This window comes from Bos indicus, chromosome 11 (assembly GCF_029378745.1).
Source record: "Bos indicus isolate NIAB-ARS_2022 breed Sahiwal x Tharparkar chromosome 11, NIAB-ARS_B.indTharparkar_mat_pri_1.0, whole genome shotgun sequence".
Lineage (NCBI taxonomy): Eukaryota > Metazoa > Chordata > Mammalia > Artiodactyla > Bovidae > Bos > Bos indicus.
The window spans coordinates 102,525,868-102,546,950 of record NC_091770.1 but is presented as its reverse complement, the minus strand read 5'-3'; the positions used below and the strand labels follow the sequence as shown (position 1 = coordinate 102,546,950).

General features: G+C 49.4%; 1 protein-coding gene across 11 annotated transcripts in view; it reads left to right on the top strand.

The window, feature by feature from the left end:
• AK8 (adenylate kinase 8) overlaps positions 1-21,083 on the top strand; it is a 136,591-nt gene that overhangs the window by 77,228 nt on the left and 38,280 nt on the right. For all 11 annotated transcript variants that reach the window (XM_070799518.1, XM_070799510.1, XM_070799512.1 and 8 more), the window contains one exon: positions 9,133-9,274. In XM_070799518.1, the coding sequence (XP_070655619.1) occupies positions 9,133-9,274 (142 nt within the window). The remainder of the gene's footprint in view (positions 1-9,132; positions 9,275-21,083) is intronic.

The following is a 21,083-nucleotide window of genomic DNA, read 5'->3' as shown; positions in this document are numbered from 1 at the left end:
AGGAGGGTTCCCTTCTCTCTACACGCTCTCCAGCATTTATAGTCTGTGGGAAAACTTGTAAATTATTATTTTTTAATTGTTATCTCCTGGCACCATTGTCTGACAAATAGATTTAAATATTGTTGTTGAGTACTCGAGATGTTAGGAAATAGATTTTTGGAACCTAAAGGAGTCTTAGAAGACATCTGTTCCATCCTATGCCTGGGAAACACTGCTGGCCAAAAGAGGCGCTTGTCAGTGCAAGTGACTTGATTTTACGAAGGAAATAAGTTCTCCAAGGGGGCTTGCTCCCCACCCCCAGAGAATGGTGGAGTGCAACCAGGTGGAATAGCCCACTTTTTCCTCCTCCCGTCCTGTACTGGTTTTAGAAATGGCGCGTTTATCCTTTTAAGAGCTCACTTGGGGCGCAGGATCCGTGGCTGACCAGCAGGTGGCAATAAATAATAAACAAAGAGCATCACTAAAGGCCCCCTGGCCCCAGGCCTGGCTGGCGCTGCACACACTCCTTATTTCCGGCTGCGGCCTCCGGGAGGCCTTGCAAGGCCTCGGCTGCCAGGAATCCGCGCCATCCCGAGGGTGGTGGACTCCCAGAAATGGTGGCGTTTAGCTTTCACTGAACTATAACGCTTAGTAAGTCGGGGCCGGGAAGAGCCCAATCCACAGCCTGAGCCAAGCCCCCAGCAATCTGGGGAAGAGACAGACGTGTGGGGGGAGCAGGCGCCCTGTTTCCTTCAAGCATCAGTATGCAGGAGATGGAATAGAAAACAAACAAAAGCAGTGTTTTTTTCTCCTCCGCAGCTGGGGTTCCTTTCCAAGACGCTCCCCCTGGGCCGGGCCAGGAAGGGGGCGGGGCCCGGGAGCTGTGCTGGGATGTGGGGAGAAGAAAGTGCTGAGCCCCCCACGAACCCTGACAGATGCCAGGTGTCCCCTTTACTTTTCAAATGGGGCCTTGAAGAAGGAAAGACGCTATAGGCTCTGTATGTGAGGGGGGTGGGCTGGTGTGTTTGTGCTCTATTGTGTGCAGAAGGGTGTGGGGTGTAGTGAGTGTTGTGCGTGTGGGTGTAGCCTGTGTAGGGTGTAGGCAGGTGTGTGCCCTGCAGGGATGCGTGCAGGTGTGATAGGTGAGTGCCTGGGTGTGTGTAGTAGGTTGGGTATGTGTGTGTGAGGTCCTCAGCCTTTTCTGATCTGCCCTGGGGTGGCAGGAGGGTTAAATGGCGAATCCTGGGCACGCCAGTCAACCTTGGGAATTCTTTACCTTGAAGCACCGGCTGAGGGAGCTGTTTCCTTTCCTCCACTGTCCGTCGCAGCCTTTTGGGGCCAGCACCAGTAGCCTGGTGCCCCGGGGTCCCTGCCTCCCCCAGCCGAGCCCTGGTCAGGGATGCTCACAGGGATGCAGAGGCTTGGACCACAGGCAGCAGCGAGGTGTGAAGTGCAGCAGGAAAGGTCCGGGAAAGGGTTTCCAGCGAGTCCTCTCTGCCCTTGGCGCTGGCTTCCACTGGACTTCCGTGAGCTGGCCTGGGAACTCTCTCGGGAACCTCCCTAGTGAACGCCACTGGCTCTCCAAGCTGGACTGTACTGAAGATGCAGACTTGCCGCCCAGGAAGAATAGTCCCTTCTGGTCACCTCACGGTGGCCTGATTCACAGGGTCCTTCCTTCTGCATGAACCAGGGGACCGATAGGCGGGAGGGAGCTTGAACACGCCTCCCCTTCAAGACCAGGGTGGGCCGGGTGTCCTGAGTGGGATCAGTAGGGGGCCTGGTGGGTCCCCCTGGGGCCTGGAAGCCTTTCACTTGTGACCGTGGCTCCCTGTCCACCCTTGTGACAAGCACACCCGGCCGGCAGGGAACAAACGGATTGAGATTTTAATAACCTCGAGGTCAATGTGAGGACAGCTCTCTCTCGTGGAAGATTTTCAGAAAAAGAAAAAAATAACACCTGAAAGCATGTGATGTGGCCTTTATGAAATAATGGGATATTCATATCTCGCACTTTGCTAAATTTAGGGTTGACAGGACGTTTCGGAGAGGTAGCCCTTGGCAGGAGCTTATACGCAGGGTAAGATGTTAGCTGTCAAGCCCAGAAATCAAGCCCGAGGCACCTGACTCAATGGAGAGAGACTTGCGGCCGCCCTGGAAATCTCTCTCCGAGAGGAGGATGAAGGGCAGTGGACAGCATTATCAAGGAGAACTTCAACTTTCGGCAGGACACCGCGGGTGAGCTCTGTTCTGCATTTTTGCTGAACTGGCTGGTCAGACCATGCAGGGCTGAAGAAGTGAGTTGATGGCCTGCGGTGGCGGGGGTGGGGGGAGGCAGCAGCCAGACAAAGGCGCAGGGCAGAAAGCCTGACGCGGGAGCCACGGGGGTGGGCCTGGGAGATGCACCAAAGGCGGGTCTTCCTGCCTCACCCTTCACCCCGGGCCTGAGCCGCATCGCTGGGAGGGCCTCTCACAGGCGAGGACACATCTGGACACGTCTGTGACAGCAGGCAAGGGCTCTATCCAGCTCTTGGTTTCCCCCAAAGTGAGAGCTGCTTCTGGGGCGTGAGGACAGCTTTCCAGGGAGATTCATCCTTTGACCCACTGCGACAGTGTCTCACAGAGGTTGTTTCAACCTCTTTTAGGCCTTTAAATCATTTCCTTTAGACAAAACACCCACTTTGTTAGTGGAAGCTGTTAAACATGTTTGGAAAGCAGAGAGAGTAGAATAAAGAGCCTGAGGGGACCCACCGCCAGCGCAGGGAACCTGCGTGTTCCGGATCAACGGTGCAATCCTCCCCACGTAGGATTACTTTGAAACTAATTCCCAATGCCAAGACGTAGTCCCTTGACTACCTGTTTAGTTCACAAGTATGTCGTGGAGTGGATGAAAGGGAACCCTGGGGGAACCCGTTGCCATGGGACATGACTCCATGCTTGGGAGAACAGGCCTGGTTTCAGGAGATGGTGCTATGTGGTCATTCATTCATTCATTCATTCGTTCATTCAAAGAGTGTTTACTAAGCACTTGCCGAGTGCCTGGCATGTGTACCAGGTGAGGGGGTAGCAATGAGCCTGACTTGGTGAGGGTCCCTGCTTTCTCTAGTGGGGGATGAGGGTGTAGGCGTTAAACAAATACTCCACCGATGATTATTGATCCACAGTCGTGGGAAGCCCCTCTCAGGAGAAGTGCTCATTTGAGAACCTGCAGAGAGGGGCTTGTTTTGGTATTGGCTAGAAGCTGGGGTCTGCGTGAGTGATGAGACCTTGCCGGCCTCCGAAGCCCTCGCCGTCACACCTCCCAGGCCCTTCGGCTCTTCCGCTGGGATGTGTTGACTTGTGTTATTGTCTCTCTCAACTCCAGGACCCTGAGCCCCCGAGGGACCGGCCATCGCTTGTGGGGCATTGGTGTGGCCCCTCCTCTCTCCCCTGTGTGTGTGTTGTGTGTGTACACGTGTGTACACGTGTGTGTATATGTATGTCAATATATACTTCAGTGGCTTCCCTGGTAGCTCAGTTGGTAAAGAATCTACCTGCAGTCCAGGAGACCCAGGTTCAATCCCTGGGTCTGGAAGATCCCCTGGAGAAGGAAATGGCAAACCACTCCAGTGTTCTTGCCATGGACAGAGGAGCCTGGCGGGCTACAGTCCATGGGGTTGCAAGAGTCAGACTTGGCAACTAAACCACCAGATCATATTATCTATGTCGTTTACTTGCTTCCCCCCACCCGCCATTTGATATTCTGTCAGAGGCCTCTTTCCAAGTCAACATAGATGATTTTTTCAAGCTTCCCTAGTAGCATGCTGCATAGACGTCTCGTCCTTTATGTAAGCTGTCCTCTGCTGATGGACATTTGAAATCGTCTCCATCATCCCTGTTATAAATGGCACTGAGACGGACATCTCCATGGGTACATCTTTTGTCCTCTCTGCAGTTGTATCTTAGATGTAAATTCTTTGGACCATGATTGCTGGGCCATGAGGCATGTACATCTTAGCTTGTGATGCCAGTTGGGAAATTTCCTCTAGAAATCTTTGCCAACTTAACAAGGAAACAACAAAAACAAAAAAACAACCCCAAACCAAGAATTCTCTTTGTGTTTCTGTCTGGTCAGACGTCTTGACCTTGAGTCAGATTTCTCCCCAGCTGAGCAACTGGCTTGCACAGGTCACTTAACTCACAGCCTTTGGGGGCCTTGGTTTCTCAGCTTTGAGATGAGGATGGGCAATGGGACGACCTTCCAGGCCTCTCCCTCTCTGAGCCTCCGAGCAGCCTCTGTTGCCCTCAGAAGCTCAGTGCTCAGCTGTCCACCCCTAACTGCAGCTTGGTCTCCAACAGCACTAATTAGTGAAGAAAATTACTTGCCCAGTGCACTCCTCACCCTCATCAACAGAGGCCTTCACTGGGCCCAGGGCATCACTGGTCAGCAAACTAATTACTCCAGTGGACCCTCCCCCAAGGACAAGCCTGTCTCAGGCCCACAGCCCTCTCCTGAAGCCAGATTCACACTCAGATGGTCATGTTTATAATTTGAGGGTCCCTGTGCTTACCAATCGGGGAAGGCAATGGCACCCCACTCCAGTACTCTTGCCTGTAAAATCCCATGGACGGGGGAGCCTGGTAGGCTGCAGTCCATGGGGTTGCTGAGAGTTGGACACGACTGAGCGACTTCACTTTCACTTTCCACTTTCATGCATTGGAGAAGGAAATGGCAACCCACTCCAGTGTTCTTGCCTGGAGAATCCCAGGGATGGGGGAGTCTGGCAGGCTGCCATCTATGGGGTCGCACAGAGTCAGACACGACTGAAGTGACTTAGCAGTAGCAGCAGCAGCAGCAGTGCTTACCAATGGCTTCATCATAGCCACCTGATGGGACTCTGGGTAAACTTTCAGAAGGAATTAAATTTATACCCGCACCTCCCTTCAGAAGACCTCGATGGGTCTGGCAGGCCCCATGAGTTGTCTCCAAGCCCCGTGACAGCTAGTGAGGCAGGTGTCTTAGAGGAGGACTCTGACGGTCAGGGAGGTCCCACAGCTGGACCCCAGGGCTCTCTGCTCAAATTTGCTCCAAGAAAGGAGCCCAGGGGAGCCAAGAGCTGAGTTTTCTGGGTTTTATTCTAAGGAACTCTCGTAAAGGCAGCAACACTTACTAATCTTCCTGCACTCCCGTCCTACCTTAGAGCTCAGCCCACTCGCCTTCCCTGCCTGTAGGTAAAGATCTGCCCCTTTAGTTTCAGGGCTGATGCGGGCAGGTCTGGAGAGGGATGCAGAGAGCTCATTGTACCTCAGCCGGCCTCTCTGATGGGTCGTCGATGGAAGCGTCCCTCAGTCACTCCGGGTGCCCAAGGACTTGAGGGCACTGTGCTTGTGGGGTCAGCAAAAGATGGTTTACTTTTCTTTTATTTATTTCTTTTGGTCATGCTGTGCAATTTGCAGGAACTTAGCTCCCTGATCAGGGATTGAATCTGGACTCCCGCAGTGAAAGCGCCAAGTCTAACCACTGGACCACCAAGGAATTCCTTTTTTTATTTGATGTCCTTTTAGAAATTTAAAAAGCTGGAGCTGCTCACAGCTAGTTTGCACTCGGGGTCCTCAGCCTGAGCTCTTTGCAGGCTTTGCTGTTGCTGTCATTCAGGTGCTAAGTCGTGTCTGACTCTTTGAGATCCTGTGGACTGCAGCACGCCAGGATTCCCTGTCCTTCACTATCTCCTAGAGTTTGCTCAGACTCGTGTCCATTGAGTTGGATGGCTGCCATCTGATCATCTCATCCCCTGTCGCCCCCTTCTCCTCCTGCCCTCAGTCTTTCCCAGCATCAGAGCCTTTTCCAGTGAGTAAGCTCTTCGAATCAGGTGGCCAAAGTCTTGGAGCTTCAGCTTCACTATCAGTCCTTCTAGTGAACATTCAGGGTTGATTTCCTTTAGGACTGACTGGTTTGATCACCTTGCTGTCCAAGGGACACTCCAGAGTTGTCTCCAGCACCACAGTTTGACAGCATCGATTCTTGAGTACTCAGCAGACTTCACAGGAGGTAAGGTGCGATCTCCTAGCCACATCCTTGGAGCCTGGACCCCAGCTGGGGACTCCACTGGCTGATCCCACAGAATGGTCCGTCCTTGTGCAAACGTGGTGAAGTGCATGTTCCTGGGTGTTCTAGCTCAGGATCCTGAGATCAGCCCCTGTGTGTTCTTTCAGTAAATGTGCATTGAGGGCCTGTGCCCAGTCCTTCCCCAGATGGCCAGGGGGCGGGCAGAGCCACTTCCTTCTGGAAGGCCTGGCAGGACCTCCCCACCCCCACTTCCCAGAGTCCCTCCGCTCCAGCCACTGGGCCTTTTTCCACCCCTTGAATGTGCCAAGGTTGTTCCAGCCTCAGGGCCTTTGCCCTTGCCTTGAGTTCCACCCTGAACATCCTCCCCAGATCTCCGTGAGGCTGAACTCATCGTCCAGATCTTGGCCAGGTGTGACCTCAGAGACCATCCTGGATCCAGTCAAACCAGCATCATCCCTCACTTGGTTTGCTTTCTTCGTAGTATTTATGACTTTCTGAAATGGTTATTTATTTATCTGTGCATCGTCTGTCTCACTGGCCGGAATGTAGACTCCAGGAGGGCAGGCCCTTGGCTTCTTGTTTGCTGTGGGTGGCAGCCTCAGACCCCGAGCCTGGGCACAGCTCAGATGCTGCATAACGCTCCACTGGACAGACACTGGGAAAGTCTTATTTCTGGATGGGTTTCAATTTCCGTAAGAATCTCCATAAACAGGGGTAGGCCTGGATTGGAAGGCTGTATAGCAGATTCGTGACCCTCATTGTCTCTAACCTGTATTTATTTCTCCTGACAGATAACGTGAGGTTTCTGAATCAGAGAAAAGTTCTGTTCCTTATTCACACAGTGGTCTTAGCGGTGGTTCCCCGGACCCCGACTCCTCAGGGGTCACTGGTGGGAGCCAGTGTGCACTGCGTGCATAGGGAGTGCAGCGCAGAGCTGGGGGAGGGGACCCCCGAAGCCGTGACAGCTGCCCCTCTGCCCTCCCTGCCCCTGCCCTGAACACAAACAGCTCCTGGGGAGTGAGGGGGCAATTGGTAGGTTTCCTACCCCTGGGTTGAGAACAGAGGACTTGGGACAGGAGTCCCTAAATCTCTCCATCTTTAACTGCCCAGACTTGCTTGAAATCAGCCACCCTGTATCCCAGGAGCGAGCTTAGAACACCTTGACCCCGGGGAAAGCATGCAAGGGTTCATGGATCATTGTTTCCTGACCGACATCTCCCGAACCGAAGAGCACGAGCCGCCAGTTCTGAGCGCCTCGCACGCGCCTGGGACTACGTGTCGTGTTGATCCCCTGGGGACAGAGCCCGGCTTCCTCTTGGCGGAAGAGGAAACTGGGACTGGGAGAGCCCGTGGGGCCAGCGGAGGTCGGCTGGCACCCAAGGGCAGGGCTAAGACCAGACTCCAGATTTGTGGGTGCCCCCAGCCCAGCTCCCGCTCTTCTTCTGAGCTCCCCAGAGTCTGGTCAAGTTGGTTTTAACATCTTTGTTGCAGTGAAGCTTTGCAAACAGAGGGCTCCGGTCTATTCTTTCCACCACGTCCTGCGTGCCAGGCACTGTGTTAATTATGGAAAAGCGGTGTTGGGGGTGGGGTGACGTGGTCCTTTGTCCTGGTGAGAGGCAGCACTACGCAAAGCTTTAGCTGGAACGTTAAGAACAGGGAGGCAAGAAGTGAAGCGGAAGTGAAGAAACACAGCTGCTAACCCAGCTATGGACAGTCTTGGGAGCGGACCCTCCTCGGGGGCCCGGCCCCAGGCAAGGCGTGGGGGAAGGAGACTTGGCTGGAAGGACCGGCACATTTGAGGGGAGGTGGAGAGCTGGGGGGAGATTCACCCGGGGGAGGCAGGCTGTGGACCTTGCAGGGCCCTGTCGACCATAGCGAAGAGCACTGGGGAGCCACGGCAGGTTTCAGCAGGGAAGGGATGGGATTAACTGCATCAGCTCCTCACTGACCTGTCTCAACCAGGCCGTCTCATTAGAGCAAAATCCCTTCCCTGCTCTTTCCTTCAGACTGGGGAAGGAAGGCTGAAAGATGTGAAAACAAAATCAGGGAAATCCTGATTGGAGGAGGGTTAGATGGAGGTTTACGGTTCTTGGGCAGCAGGACGGTCATTAGGTGTGTCCCGGCCACAGAGGAGAGCAGTTGGTAGTGACTTTTTCTGGATCTCTCACCTGGCTGTCAGCCTAGGGGGCCTTTGGGAAGGTTCCAGTCGTGTGTTCCAGCCCGGGGGGCCACTGGGCTGACCCCTGGATGGCCGGTTTGAGGGCAGCCGAGCATCTCCAGAGAAGCCGCCAACCGCTCTGTTGCTGCCGCTCGGAAAACCTGCTCGTCATCAGGCCCACATTTATAGCAAACAACGGTAATATTTACCAAGTATCTCTGGAAAAATGAGTGCAAAGCACAGGAAATGCAGTGCAAATTGCTAGAACGCAGTACATTAGCAGCACAGGCCATTTAATGAGTCTGGGAAGAAAGGTATAAATTTCAGGAAAATGTCAATTGCAGTAATGTAAACAAGAGACTTCTTAACATCTCCTTCTCCACGAGACTTGATTTCAGTCACCGGTTATAACTAACGCTGTGCTTCTTGTGAGAGATTTGATTCTAAACAGCAAGGAGGGGAGAACCAAGGGGGAGGGGAGAAGAAAGGGGTGGGTTGCATGTGCATCATAAATTAGCAGAGAGCCTCAGGGGCACCACTACCGCTCCATTGGAGGAAGATGAAACCTCCCACCGGGGCTTCCGTGAAAAGTCTTTTGCAGCAAAAGCTGGATCCGGGGGGGCAGGGTGGGGAGAAGGGTGCCCGCACATCACTGGAGAGCTGGGAGCTGTCCTGGCTGCCGATGGGCATCTATCCTGTCAAAGTCAGGGAAAGCTCAATGTCAAGGTCACCTAGTGCGTTCCCTCCCTGCATAGACACGTTCCCCTCATTGGTGGGACTGCGGAACGCCCCGAGAAACAGGCATCCACATCCTCGGCCACCTAAACCCGCCTCTTCAGCAGTTCAAACCCAGGTCAGGTAAAGTTAGGAAGCCAGTGGGCAACGACCTCGGATGCGCCCTCACCTTCCTGCTGGGTCCGAAGAGTGACCAGCTGTCCTCCTTTCTCCGCAGTCCCCGACAACATCATCATGAAGGTGCTGAAGCAGCGCCTGGACCAGCAGGACTGTGTTGAGAGAGGGTGGGTGCTGCACGGCTTCCCGCGAGACCTGGACCAGGCGCACCTGATGGACAATCTGGGCTACAAGCCCAACAGGTGAGCAGTCCGCTTCCCACGGGCTCCCGGGAAGGCCTCTTCCACCTCTCCAGGTCCCTGTGACAACAGGCAGTTTGCCTGGAGCCTGCCCAAGGTCCCGAGAGGGCATGTGTCCTGGCTACCCGAATCCCACCACCCATCCTGTTTACCCTGTGAACCAGGAGTCTGGTTCAGGTTCACATCCCGGCTCTGCCGCTCACCTTACTGGACCTGAACGTCCAGCTGAGTGAGGACACGTATCGACCAGTCTCGCCTGTCCCGTGGGATTGCGGTGCAGAGCAATCCATGGTTTCCCCCGACTGTTTTCACAATTTTCCTTTTTCATTTGGCTCTTTGATGCGTCTGATATTTATTTATTTAAAATTAAAAAAAAAATCATCGTCTTTATTTTTGGCTGGTATTGTTGCTCACGCAGGCCTCCTCTGGCTGCGGCAAGCAGGGGCTGCTCTCTTGTGGGGAGCCTGGGTACTAGAGTGCTCGGGCTCGGTAGCTGCGTCTTGGGCTCGTTGTCCCGAGGCAGGGGGAATCTTGCTGGACCAGGGATGGAGCCTCCGAGTTGGCAGGCGGATCCCTAACCACTGGACCACTGGGGAAGCCCCTGATGTTTATTCTGATGGAGGTTTGCTGTACCAGCCTCCTTTTCCCCCCAACTGTTAGCCACTTCTTCCAAAACGATGTCAAATGTTGCTGAATATTCTGTCCTTCCTCCACTAACTTGAACTTGAGAGCACCCCACAACTGTAGATGTTGTGGAAATAAACAAAGACCACCCCCATGAAGAAAACAAAGGCTGTCAGAGTTTGCTGTTTATACCGAGAGTCGGCCACCTGGTGGCTTGGGGTGTGTGTTTATATGTGGTCTGACCACTGTCTGCTCGTAGATGCCGTCTCTCAATATACTTGGCTGTACTTCTAAATTTTCTGTTGTTCCCCACAAGTCTACTTCTGTAGCAAAAAGGCATGGCAACCTACTCCAGTATTCTTGCCTGGAGAATACATGGAGAGAGGAGCCTGGTGGGCTACAGTCCAGAGGGTCACAGAGTCAGTCCAGAGTCAGACATGACTGAAGCGACTTAGCATGGCATAGTACCACACCATTTAACTACTTTAGCTTTATTGTATAGTTCAAAATAGCCAATGCAGGACAAGGCCCTCTCATTACTCTTTTTTTAAACACTATTTTCTTTATTTCTTTGGCTCTACCGAGTCTTAGTTGCAGCACGTGGAATCTTTAGCATGTGGGGTGCAGTTCTCCGACCAGGGATCAAGCCCAGGGCCCCTGCATCGGGAGTCTTAACCACCGGACCACCAGGGAAGCCCCTTGTTACTCTTCTCCAGTGTCTGTCTCACATATTTAGTATTCCAGATGAACACTGCTGCTGACGTTTTAACTGGAATCCCATTAGGTGTATGGCTGGGTCTGTGCAGTCTGTGGCCCTGTTCTCTCCTTGCCCCTTTGTGAGACCATCAGCACTTTATTGGGGCCCCTGCTTTTCATGTTAAGTGTATTTCTAGGTATCGTATTACTTGTTGTTCTTCTTGTTGATCTTGTGATAATGGGATATTTGCATCCTTTGTATTTTCTAACTGGATTTCTCAGGATTCTGAGAACAATGCTGATTTTTCTTACTTATTTTTATGTCCCAGCTCGTTTCCTGGAACCCTCTGACTGCTTCTGGTAGGTCTTCAGTTGATTCTCTCGGGCTTTTCGGGGGGATGATCATGTCATCACAAATATGTATCTTTTTGTCCTTTTCCTTTCCAGTATTTATATTTTTCATTTTACTCTTTTGTCTAACTGCATTGAATAGTACTTTCAGAGCTGGCTCATGATAGACAAGTGGTTTTTTTTTTTTTTTTTGCCCTTTTACCTGAAGGATTGCCCTGTGTTCTACCACAAAGGTATTACTGTCGTTTGAGGTATATAGAGTTTTTATAAAGTTAAAGAGGTGTAGTTCTGGGACTTCCCTGTTTGTCCAGTGGTTGAGAATCCTCACTTCCATTGCAGTGGGTATGAGTTTGATCCCTGGTTGGGGAACTTATGTGAGGCATAAGATCCCACATGCCTCACACGGTACAGCAAGAATAAATGCAGAATAAATAAATTTTTTAAAGTATAGTGTTTAGAGTTTAAAATGTCTGAAGTTGATGTTGAATTTCATTCAAAGGTTTTTTTGGCATCTTCTAAGACAGACATTTTTTCCTTCTTTTTTTGACGTACGAATATAATAAATTATTTTAGCAGATTTTCTGATAGTAAGTCAACCTTTCGTCCCTAGAATGACTATCACTTGGTCATGGTGTGTTATTCTTCCAATATATGCCTTGTGCAGACACAGTTTTGATTCTCCATGGCCTACGGAGCCCCCTCCCGACCACGTCTTGCCTGTGAATGTCAGGTTACATGGCAGAAGGAACTTTGCCGGTGTAATTAAGGTAGCTGAACAGTTGGCTTTAAAGTGGGCAGGTCATCCTGGTGACCTGGGTTGTGCTACAGGTGGACCTGTACCAGACTTGTGACCTACAGAACTGTGGGATGATAGATTTGAACGTTTTAAAGAAAGTACATCTGTGGTAATTAGTTATGGCAGCAGTGGGAAACTAATATACTGTTGTATGGTATTGGCTACACTTGTATTTAGATTTTTTTGTATTAAGAAGCATATGTAATACGTGTCTGAATTTCTTCCACGTGTTCTTTTCCTTTGTCAGGCTTATGGGATCAATGATGCGGTCATTTCATAGGTTTTCGTTCTTTGCCTATGGCTAGATGGTTTTTAAAACTTCAGCAGTACCTGTTCTGTGGAGCAGGCTTGTTAATAATTTGACTTTGTGTATCCTGCAGCTTTTGCCTTCTGTGTTTTGGTGCCGTGTTATTTAGTTCATAAAGGTTTATGTCAGCCGTGTGTTCATCACGCAGCATCATGCTGATGAAAGTGACTGTCTGGGACAGGACCATTGCTCATCTCCTCCACCACGGACTCTCTGTTTCCTCCTGGGTAGCAACACATCAGCGTTCACTGGCGCACACTGGTGTCTGAAATAAAAGAGCCCATTTTCCAGCCTCCTGTCCAGCTGTGTGGAACATTCAGACCCAACTACGTCTGCTAATTTGTACATTAGCATGGCTCCGTTTCAGTACCTGTGCCTGAGCCTTGTAGGATTTGCTGATGGGGACTGGGTTTGTTCTCAGCTTTTCCTGCTGCTCACTTGAGATTTGCCTTTTTGAGGTCTCTGCAGTTTCTTGCCACTGATCCAGCTCTTCCAAGTCTCAAAAAAAAAAAAAAAAAAACCTTAAAAAATTTAATTATTTTGGCCGTACTTTGTAGCGTGCAGGATCTTAGCTCCCCAACCAAGGACTGACCCCGGGCGCCTGCAGTGGAAGAGCAGAGCCTTAACCGCTGAGCCGCCAGGGAACCCCCCAAAATGTTTTAAGTTGCCTTCCCTCCCTCAATTCTCCTGTCTTTGCTGGTCAGGGTTTCAGAATCCCTTTCCTGTCCGTTTTCTGTGGGGTTTGGGAGGAAATAGAGTGTGGTGCATGGTTCAACGTGCCGTGTTTATCCACAACTCACCCCGTTTGCTTCACTGCATTTGCGTGTGTCTTACCATCAATTACCTTACTTCCTTTATTTTAGGTTGTTGTGTGGACAGAATGAAATTGGGTTTAATATGTTTTATTCAACCTGCTTGTCTTTTTCCTTGAATGGCTGAATTTATCCCACTATATTTTTGCTTTTTATCACTTTATTTTATGCTTCATCGTGGTTTCCTTTGTTTTCCATCTTGTTTTTTATGGCCTGTGTTTTCCTTTTGTTTTATTATTGCTTTTGTTGGTTTCTCTCCTCTCCGCCCCTCCCCCCAGTTGGTTTAGAAGATAATCTGTTTCTAGCTCTACTAGTCTCGTCAAGACGGCTTGATTAAACTTGTATTTCTCAATTTGTCAATTCTGAAATGAAACAGAATATTCTGACTCTGTCATATGAAAAATGAAGGAGAAAATGCTCCCATACGTACCACTTCCTTATTCCCCTCCCCACCTCCATTTTTGTTGGGCGGCCACAGGGGGCCTCAGGGGCCTCGGGGGCCGCGGGGGCCGCGGGGGCTGCAGGGGCTGTGGGGGCCTCGGGGGCCGCGGAGGCCTTGGGGGCTGCGGGGGCCTTGGGGGCCGCGGGGGCCGCGGGGGCTGCGGGGACGGTTGGGAGGAACAGACACATGTGATCTCAGTCTGTTGTACACAGATTATTACTTTTAAGATCACTAAGTTTTATTTCTAGAAATATAACAATTGCATTCTGTTTTTAGCTGTACTTACTGTATTTAAGAAGTTTTCATTCTCTCTTCAACTGGATTCAGATTTCAATGCCAGCTATTCGCATTGTTCAGCCTCTCCATTTATCCATTTTGATTCATTGTTCATTTGAATGGATTAAGTCTTTGAGTCACTTGTACATGCTTAACTTCCTAAATTCTTGCACATTTGAGATTGTCTTTCTGTTAACTTTACTTGTAAATGTCTAACAAAGTAAAGAATTCTCCCATCACATTTCCTACCCTCAGCATCCTGCATCATTTCTATACTGCGCTCTGACACCTGTGGGGTTGCGGGAACATCTGAGGTCCATGAGTTTTTTTACATTTAAGGTAATATACTTCTTATATCTGGATGCTCTCTCTCTCTCTCAATTCATTTATATTCACCAGGCCATGTGTCAGTTCTGGTTCTTTTTATTACTTTTCTCTGGAATATTATGCATCCTTTCCATTTCCATTATTTCAGGAGAATTTCCTTCTAGTACATATATTAATATTTTTTTGGTTCATTCACTTGGTGTGCTAAGTTGCTTCAGTGGTGTCTGAGTTTTTGCAACCCCATGGACTGTAGCCCGCAAGGCCCCTCTGTCCATGGGATTCTCCAGGCAATAATACTGGAGTGGGGTGCTATGCCCTCCTCCAGGGGATCTTTCCAACCCAGGGGTCAAACCTGCATCTCCTGTGGGTCCTGCATTGCAGGCAGATTCTTTACCGCAGAACCACCGGGGAAGCAAGATTGATTAAATGTATGTTGGACATTCATCATCTGTCTTCCATAATTAAGATTTCTTTCTAGTAACTTTTATCTTTTCCTTTTCCTTTCTGTATTATTTTTAAAATCTGTCCTTCACAATAAGTTTATTTAAATAAACATCAGTATTATTTCTTATTTCTTCTTTTTTCACTTCTATAATTCTTTTACATTTCCCTTATTTTTCCCCCCTTACTTTTTTTTCTTTTTTGACTTGTTTTAGCTGAACCACACGGCCTGTGGGAATCTTAGCTCCTGGATCAGGGACTGAACCTGGGCCCTGGCAGTGAGGTGCCCAGTCTAGACCCCTGGACTCCCAGAGGATTCTCTTTTTCCCTTAATGCTGTCAGTTTTCTTTCTTGTCCTTTTAATTTTTTGTTTGTTTGTTTGTTTTTATTGAAGGACAATTGCTTTACAGAATTTTGTTGTTTTCTGTCAAACCTTTACATGAATCGGCCATAGATACACATATATCCCTTCCCTTTGGAACCTCCCTCTCATCTCCCTCCCCATCCCACCCCTCTAGGTTGACACAGGGCCCCTCTTTGAGTTTCCTGAGCCAGACAGCAAATTCCCATCGACTATGTACGTTCCATATGGTAATGTAAGTTTCCATGTTACTCTCTCCATACATCTCACCTCTCCTCCCCTCTCCCCGTCCATAAATCTATCTTCTGTGTCTGTTTCTCCACTGCTGCCCTGTAAATGAACTCTTCAGTACCATGTTTCTAGATTCCGTATATATGCATTAGAATACCTCCTTTTAAATTTTATCTCATCCTCTTTTCTCTGGTTTCTCCTATCATAGAGTCTGTTCTCTCTAAATTATTTTGAGCATTGATAAGGCTTTTTTTAAATATTTTATGTGTTTATTTATATTTTTGGTGGTACTGGTTCTTTATTGCTTTCATGAGGGCTTTTTCTAATTGTGGCAAGCAGGGGCTACGCTCTGTGGCAGTGCATGGACTTCTCGCTGCGGTGGCTTCTCTTGTTTCTGAGCGCGGGCTCTAGACATGCAGGCTCAGCTGCTGCCGGGCTCCAGAGCTCAGGCTCAGTAATTGTGGCATGCGGGCTTAACTGCTCCTCAGCATGTGGAATCTTCCCAGGGCAGGGACTGAAGCTGTGTCTCCTGCATTAGCAGGCAGTCTTTACCGCTGAGCCACCAAGAGGTCCTTGATAAGGCTTTATCTAAACTGTGCTACTGTTTCCTGGAGTTAATTTTTCTTCCAAAGGATATTCATTCTCTCTCTATTTCTCTCTTTAAACTTTTCGGATCCTTATTTGTCTATACCTGAGTCACAAGGTGGGGTATATTTTGCAAATCACTTGTCTCTGTATAAGTGTGCAGTTTGTCTAAGAAGAGCATGAATTGGTTCTAGAAAATAGACAGAAAATTAGTTTTCTGTGACTGTTGTCATAAGCTACCGCAAATGAGATGGTTGGATGGCATCCCTGACTCAGAGGACATGAGTTTGAGAAAGCTCCGGGAGGTGGTGAAAGACAGGGAAGGCTGGCGTGCTGCAGCCCATGGGGTCGCAGAGTCGGACACAACTGAGTGACTGAACAATCACCAACTTAGTGGCTTAAACAATACATATGTATTGTCTTACCATTCTGTAAGGCTGACATCAGTATGTGAGACAGGCTGCATTCCTTTCTGAAGGCCCTAGGAAGAGTCCATTTCCTCCCCTGTTCAGCCTCTCGAAATTGCCTCCCATCCTGGGATCATCTCCCCCTTCCTGTTTGTTCAAACGCTGCCACACCTGACCTTCTTCTGTGCTCATATCTCCCTCTGACCAGAGCTGGGGACAGTTCTTAGACTCCTGTCACTGGAGCGGGTCCACCCAGACCATCTAACCTGTCAGGGTCCGTGGTGTACCCTCAGTGCGGAGCCCGTGCTCCTCGTAAAGCAGCACATCCACGGACTCTGGGGGTTGGGGTGGACCTCTTCGTGAGGGGCTTTCTTCCGTCCCCCCCCTCCCAAGTTGGAGTCTCTCCTCAGCCCTGTCTTGATCACGTCCCCAGCGCTGGGTCTGGAGAGCTCCCTCCTGGACGACTGAGCTGTCTGGCTGGTTCTCGAGCAGCCGGGACCCAGCGGGCAGCCTGGGCACCCCGTCTCTTCCCCGTTCCGCCCGGTAGTCTCCAGGGACCACGGGGCTACAAGGCCAAGTCTCCATCCTCTGTTTTCTGGAGATGGAGCAGACTTCAGAGTTGGTAGTTAGCTTCTGGGTAGGCTCACCATCGACCTGAAGTTGAAAGGAGTCAGGAAAAATGCAGACAGTCGCTTAGAAGAAGGCTGGGGGCGGGTCATTGACAAGACGCAGGGAGAGGCCTAGTGCCCATTTTTCTGAGCCCTGAGGGGGAAAAACGACTGTTTTATTTACCGGCCCTTGTGACAGCCCAGGGCTTCAGGACCCACAGGGGACGGGCCTGGTGTTTATTAAAAGCACACGGGGAGGGTGATTCAAGAACCTCTTTGATTTAGGGCGAGCTTGCAAAGAAATACTTCTCCATTCACCACAAAATAAAAATCAGTTTCTCTTTATGCAGTAAATAATGCCAGTTTAATTTATTTGACCCTAAGGCAGAGGACACGCAGAGGGGGGAAAAAAGATGTTTGTTTACAGCCTAGATTTAATCATCTGCCCCTGTTTAATCACCCCTCTGTACCCCTCTCCCTTCGCTGAGGGTGTATCCCCCCTTTCTTATCTCTGTCTAACCCACTGCCTCTGCCTAGCTTTCAATGCAGCGTTTCTGTGATTAATTTAGAAAGTAATTTTAGCCATAAACCTTCAAGCCCAGGAAGAGGCTAAGGAAGAGAGAAATATTCTAACACGAACCCACCCAGCACTGGGATGAATATCGAGGCTGTAATTCTGGTTCCGTTGTGATGCCAATTATAAAGCACTCTAGCTGTGGTGTTGCTGTTTTTGACACCGGGAGGAAATCTTGACAGAATTATAGCCTGGAAATCAATCTGGGAATACGATACAGAAATCTATAACTCAGATATGAAAACAATCTACAAAGGCTCTTTTTTTTTTTTAGGAGGATTCGATGAAATTAGATTAAAATAAATTTACATATATATCAATTTTATTATTAAAATATATTCATAGTAGTAAATAGAGTTATTGGGGAAGGGCAAGCTACTCTGTGCATTGGACACAGAAATAGACCTCTTCGGCTTATCAGGAAGCAAAGTTATTGTCTCCTTGTCAAATATAAATTTCTCCATAGAGCTAATAAATGGATAGTGTTCAAATGCAATGTTTTGTTTGACTCCTGTTTCATAAACCCACAGTACATAATACTAAATTATATTCCGCTGAGCAGTATCAATCTCTTGGTTCCAACATCTCATCGTGAGGGAAACAAACCAAGTCATTGATGCGTCGAAAAGAAAGAGAAAAAGTTATTTGAGAACAAATAAAATGGGCTATAAAGTTTGTTAAAATACAATAATATAGTAAAAAAAAAAAAGAAGAGGAGAGAAAGAAAAAGAAAGAAACAAAGAAGTGTCCAAGACTACATCTAGAAATGGGCCCTTGCCTGACTGTGAAATAATTCATTTCGTGCTGCAAGTTTGTGGCACTGTATTTCCTTTCAAAATTAATGTTTACTATGGAAAGGGAGTATAGGCTTCTGATTGATGTTGGAAAGTTTGCCGTGTATCAGACAGACGGGTTCTTTTTTTTTTTTTTTGCATCCCCCCCCCACCGATGCTGTGAGGAAAGGATGGGGTGGCCATGCCTGAGCCTCCTGGTCCTCCCAGGCCGTACAGCTCTGGGGAAAGGATGGGGTGGCCATGCCTGAGCCTCCTGGCCCTCCCAGGCCGTACAGCTCTGGGGCCAGCAGGCAAGGTCTGGGTCAGAGCTGTTGCTGGAGCTCTCAGAAATTCCCGGAAAGAGGGTGAAAGGGGGGACCCTCGCTGAGTCATTGCCCATTGAATTCAGCAGAATGCTGGCGTCGATTTCACTAGCGCTGTTTTCTCTAATGTTTTGCTCTGTGCTCCACTGGACTGAATCTGGGGGCGAGGGAGAAATCGCCCAAGGACAGTATCTTGATGAGCTGCTTGTGTCCCAGGTTGCTTTGTACAAACTGGCAACTGCTCCGTAGGTTCCTTTGCAAGCGTGGTGGGTTTTCATTTTGTATTTATTATTATTTCTTAAACTAGACAGTTGTGTGTCCCACATCTGGAGGAGCCCAGAGGGGTCTGATTGTCCCTGGGGAGGCAGTGACGAGTCTCTTCACATTGCACGTGGCTCCCAGTCGGTGCTGGGTGTCTTGTTGGCTTTTGCTAAAAACACAGCCTTTTTTCCCAGGGAACTAGAGAGCAGAACTACCCAGAGGACCCGGACCCGTGGACACAGATCTGCCCCCCCAGAGGGGCTGGTACCGAACCCCCAGCCCACCCAAGTGCCACCTGCCCGGTGCACTTCTCGGACAAGTGGGTCTCAAAGCTTTCAGATTTCCTGGGGCCTTGAAACAAGCCTCCACTTGGTGTGGGAGGCAGCCCGGAATGTTGTGACCAGGCCGCCGCCGGTGCTGCCAGAAAGAATGGCTTTCTCTCTCTGCCCCCGCCCCCATCTGCATCCACTTCCTGACTCTGCTCTGCAGCGGCCTTGCCTTGTTGCTAGGGCAGTCCCGGAGAACACTTCTTCCCTTCCAAGTCCCGCCTCCTTATCTTTAACCCTCATCATCGCCCTGATGACAGGAATGATGCTAATGATACCTGGGGTCTGCTGAGTGCCCATCATGTGCCTGCCTTACATCTCCTTTAGTCCATTCAATAGCCCCATAAAGTTGGTTGGTTCAGTAAAAGGCACCTGGGCTCAGAGAAGCTGTGTCCTTTGCCCCAGGCCGCCTGGAGGAGGCCAGCCTCGACCCCAGCTCTTTGCTCCAGATGGCTGTGTTGTGCCTGGTCTGCAAGGTGATGAGTGTCTATCCCTGTTCACTGGCTAGCTGGCTCGAAAAAACTACATTTAACCTTAGTTGTCCTGTCTGTCAAATGGAGCAATAGCCTCTACTCTTTCAACAGGACAGTGCACTGCTGTGTGTGGGTATGTGTCGTTTATAATTGGCAAGTGCCATGGATGCAGTGGGCTCCGAAGCATCCTGCCCACAGCTCCTCTTGGGAGGACAGACTCTCGTTCAAAGTGTGCATGTGTGTGTGCTCAGTCGCTCAGTCATGTCTGACTCTTTGCAACCCCATAGACTGTAGCCCACCAGGCTCCTCTGTTCATAAAATTGTCCAGGCAAGAATACTGGAGTGGGTTGCCATTTCCTCCTCTAGAGGATCTTCCCGACCCTGGGATCGAACCTGCATCTCTTGCGCCGGCAGGCAATTTCTTTGCTGCCGAGCCACCTGGGAAGCCTCCATTCAAAGTGTAGGATACAGTTTTCTTTCCTGTCCTCATATAATAAATTACACACTCACATGCCCCAAATATGCGTGCCACTGATTTGCCTACATGTTAAAAATCATGAAAAACGTTTATTATGTTAGTTACTCATGTGCTTTTTGTTTTGTTTTTAAACATTGCTTTATTTATTTCGCAGTGCCGAGTCCTAGCTGTGGCATGTGTGATTGTTGTTGCAGCATGTGGGATTTCTAGTTTCGGTATGTGGGATCTTTAGCTCCCTTACTAGGTATCGAACCCAGGTCCCGTGCAGCAGGAGCACAAGGTCTTAGACCCTGGACCACCAGGGAAGTCCCACCCATATGATTTTGGATTCCAGTTTCATAGAAAGAGGCTACAGTGGCAAATACCGTTATACTTGAGGAATGATCCTCAGAGAGTAGTTGCTATATTATTCATTGTAGGTTGGCACAGATAACTCATTTCTACTCAAAATATTAATATTTTTACTCTAAAGTCTCAACCTGCTTGCCTTTCTTACCTGTGGGAAGCATGTTGAAGCCTCCTGCTGGTTGGAATTGAGGAAGGTAGCTCCTTGTTCACCTGGCAGCACGTGGGACGAGAGTGACCCTGAAAGAGGCAAAGACGAAACCACCTTTTCATCCAGGAGGGTCCTGTGGAGCCAGGCAAACTGGGAAATCATCATCAAGGCGTTTAACCACGTTGACAGATCCCTCTGCTGAATGCTGGTCTGATCGCTCGGGTTATGTTAAACAATGGTATAACGTGGTATATTATGAAACTAAAAACCGAACTGGTATATCGTTAATATGCCAGAGCTCTCTGATTTAAAAGGCTGATCATTTTTTAGTTGCCTGTGACCCTGTGTTTTGCAGGACCACACAACGAGAGCCTCGGAGAATGGCTTTGCCGTTTCCGACGTGTTCCAAAGTGAGGAGGACGCTCTCGTCTCTTAAAAGAACAGCAGTTGGCCCAGAGAAAAATTAAAATACGAGATGGAGAGGATTTCTTGCCTCTCTCTCCTCCTCTTATTATCACTTGGTCCTTCCAGGAAGCTCTCATATTTCTGCCACTGATCCTTATGTGGATTAAGGATAATAAACAGCCCATTAATAGAGGCCTGATCTAGGAAATGGAGTTGGAATCAGCCGCACAATTCAGTGGCTGACTGAGGTTAATAACTCCATTACTCCAGCTCTGTGCCGAGCTGCCCGACGAGCGGGATGTTAGCCTTATCTTACTCCTCATTAATTGAGCTAATAGAACCCGCCTGACCCTGCCTCGCAGCTGCCATCTGAGAGTTTGCCAGACATGGGCTGGAATACATATCATCCACCGAGCTCTCCGCTGGTGCCTTTTGTTTT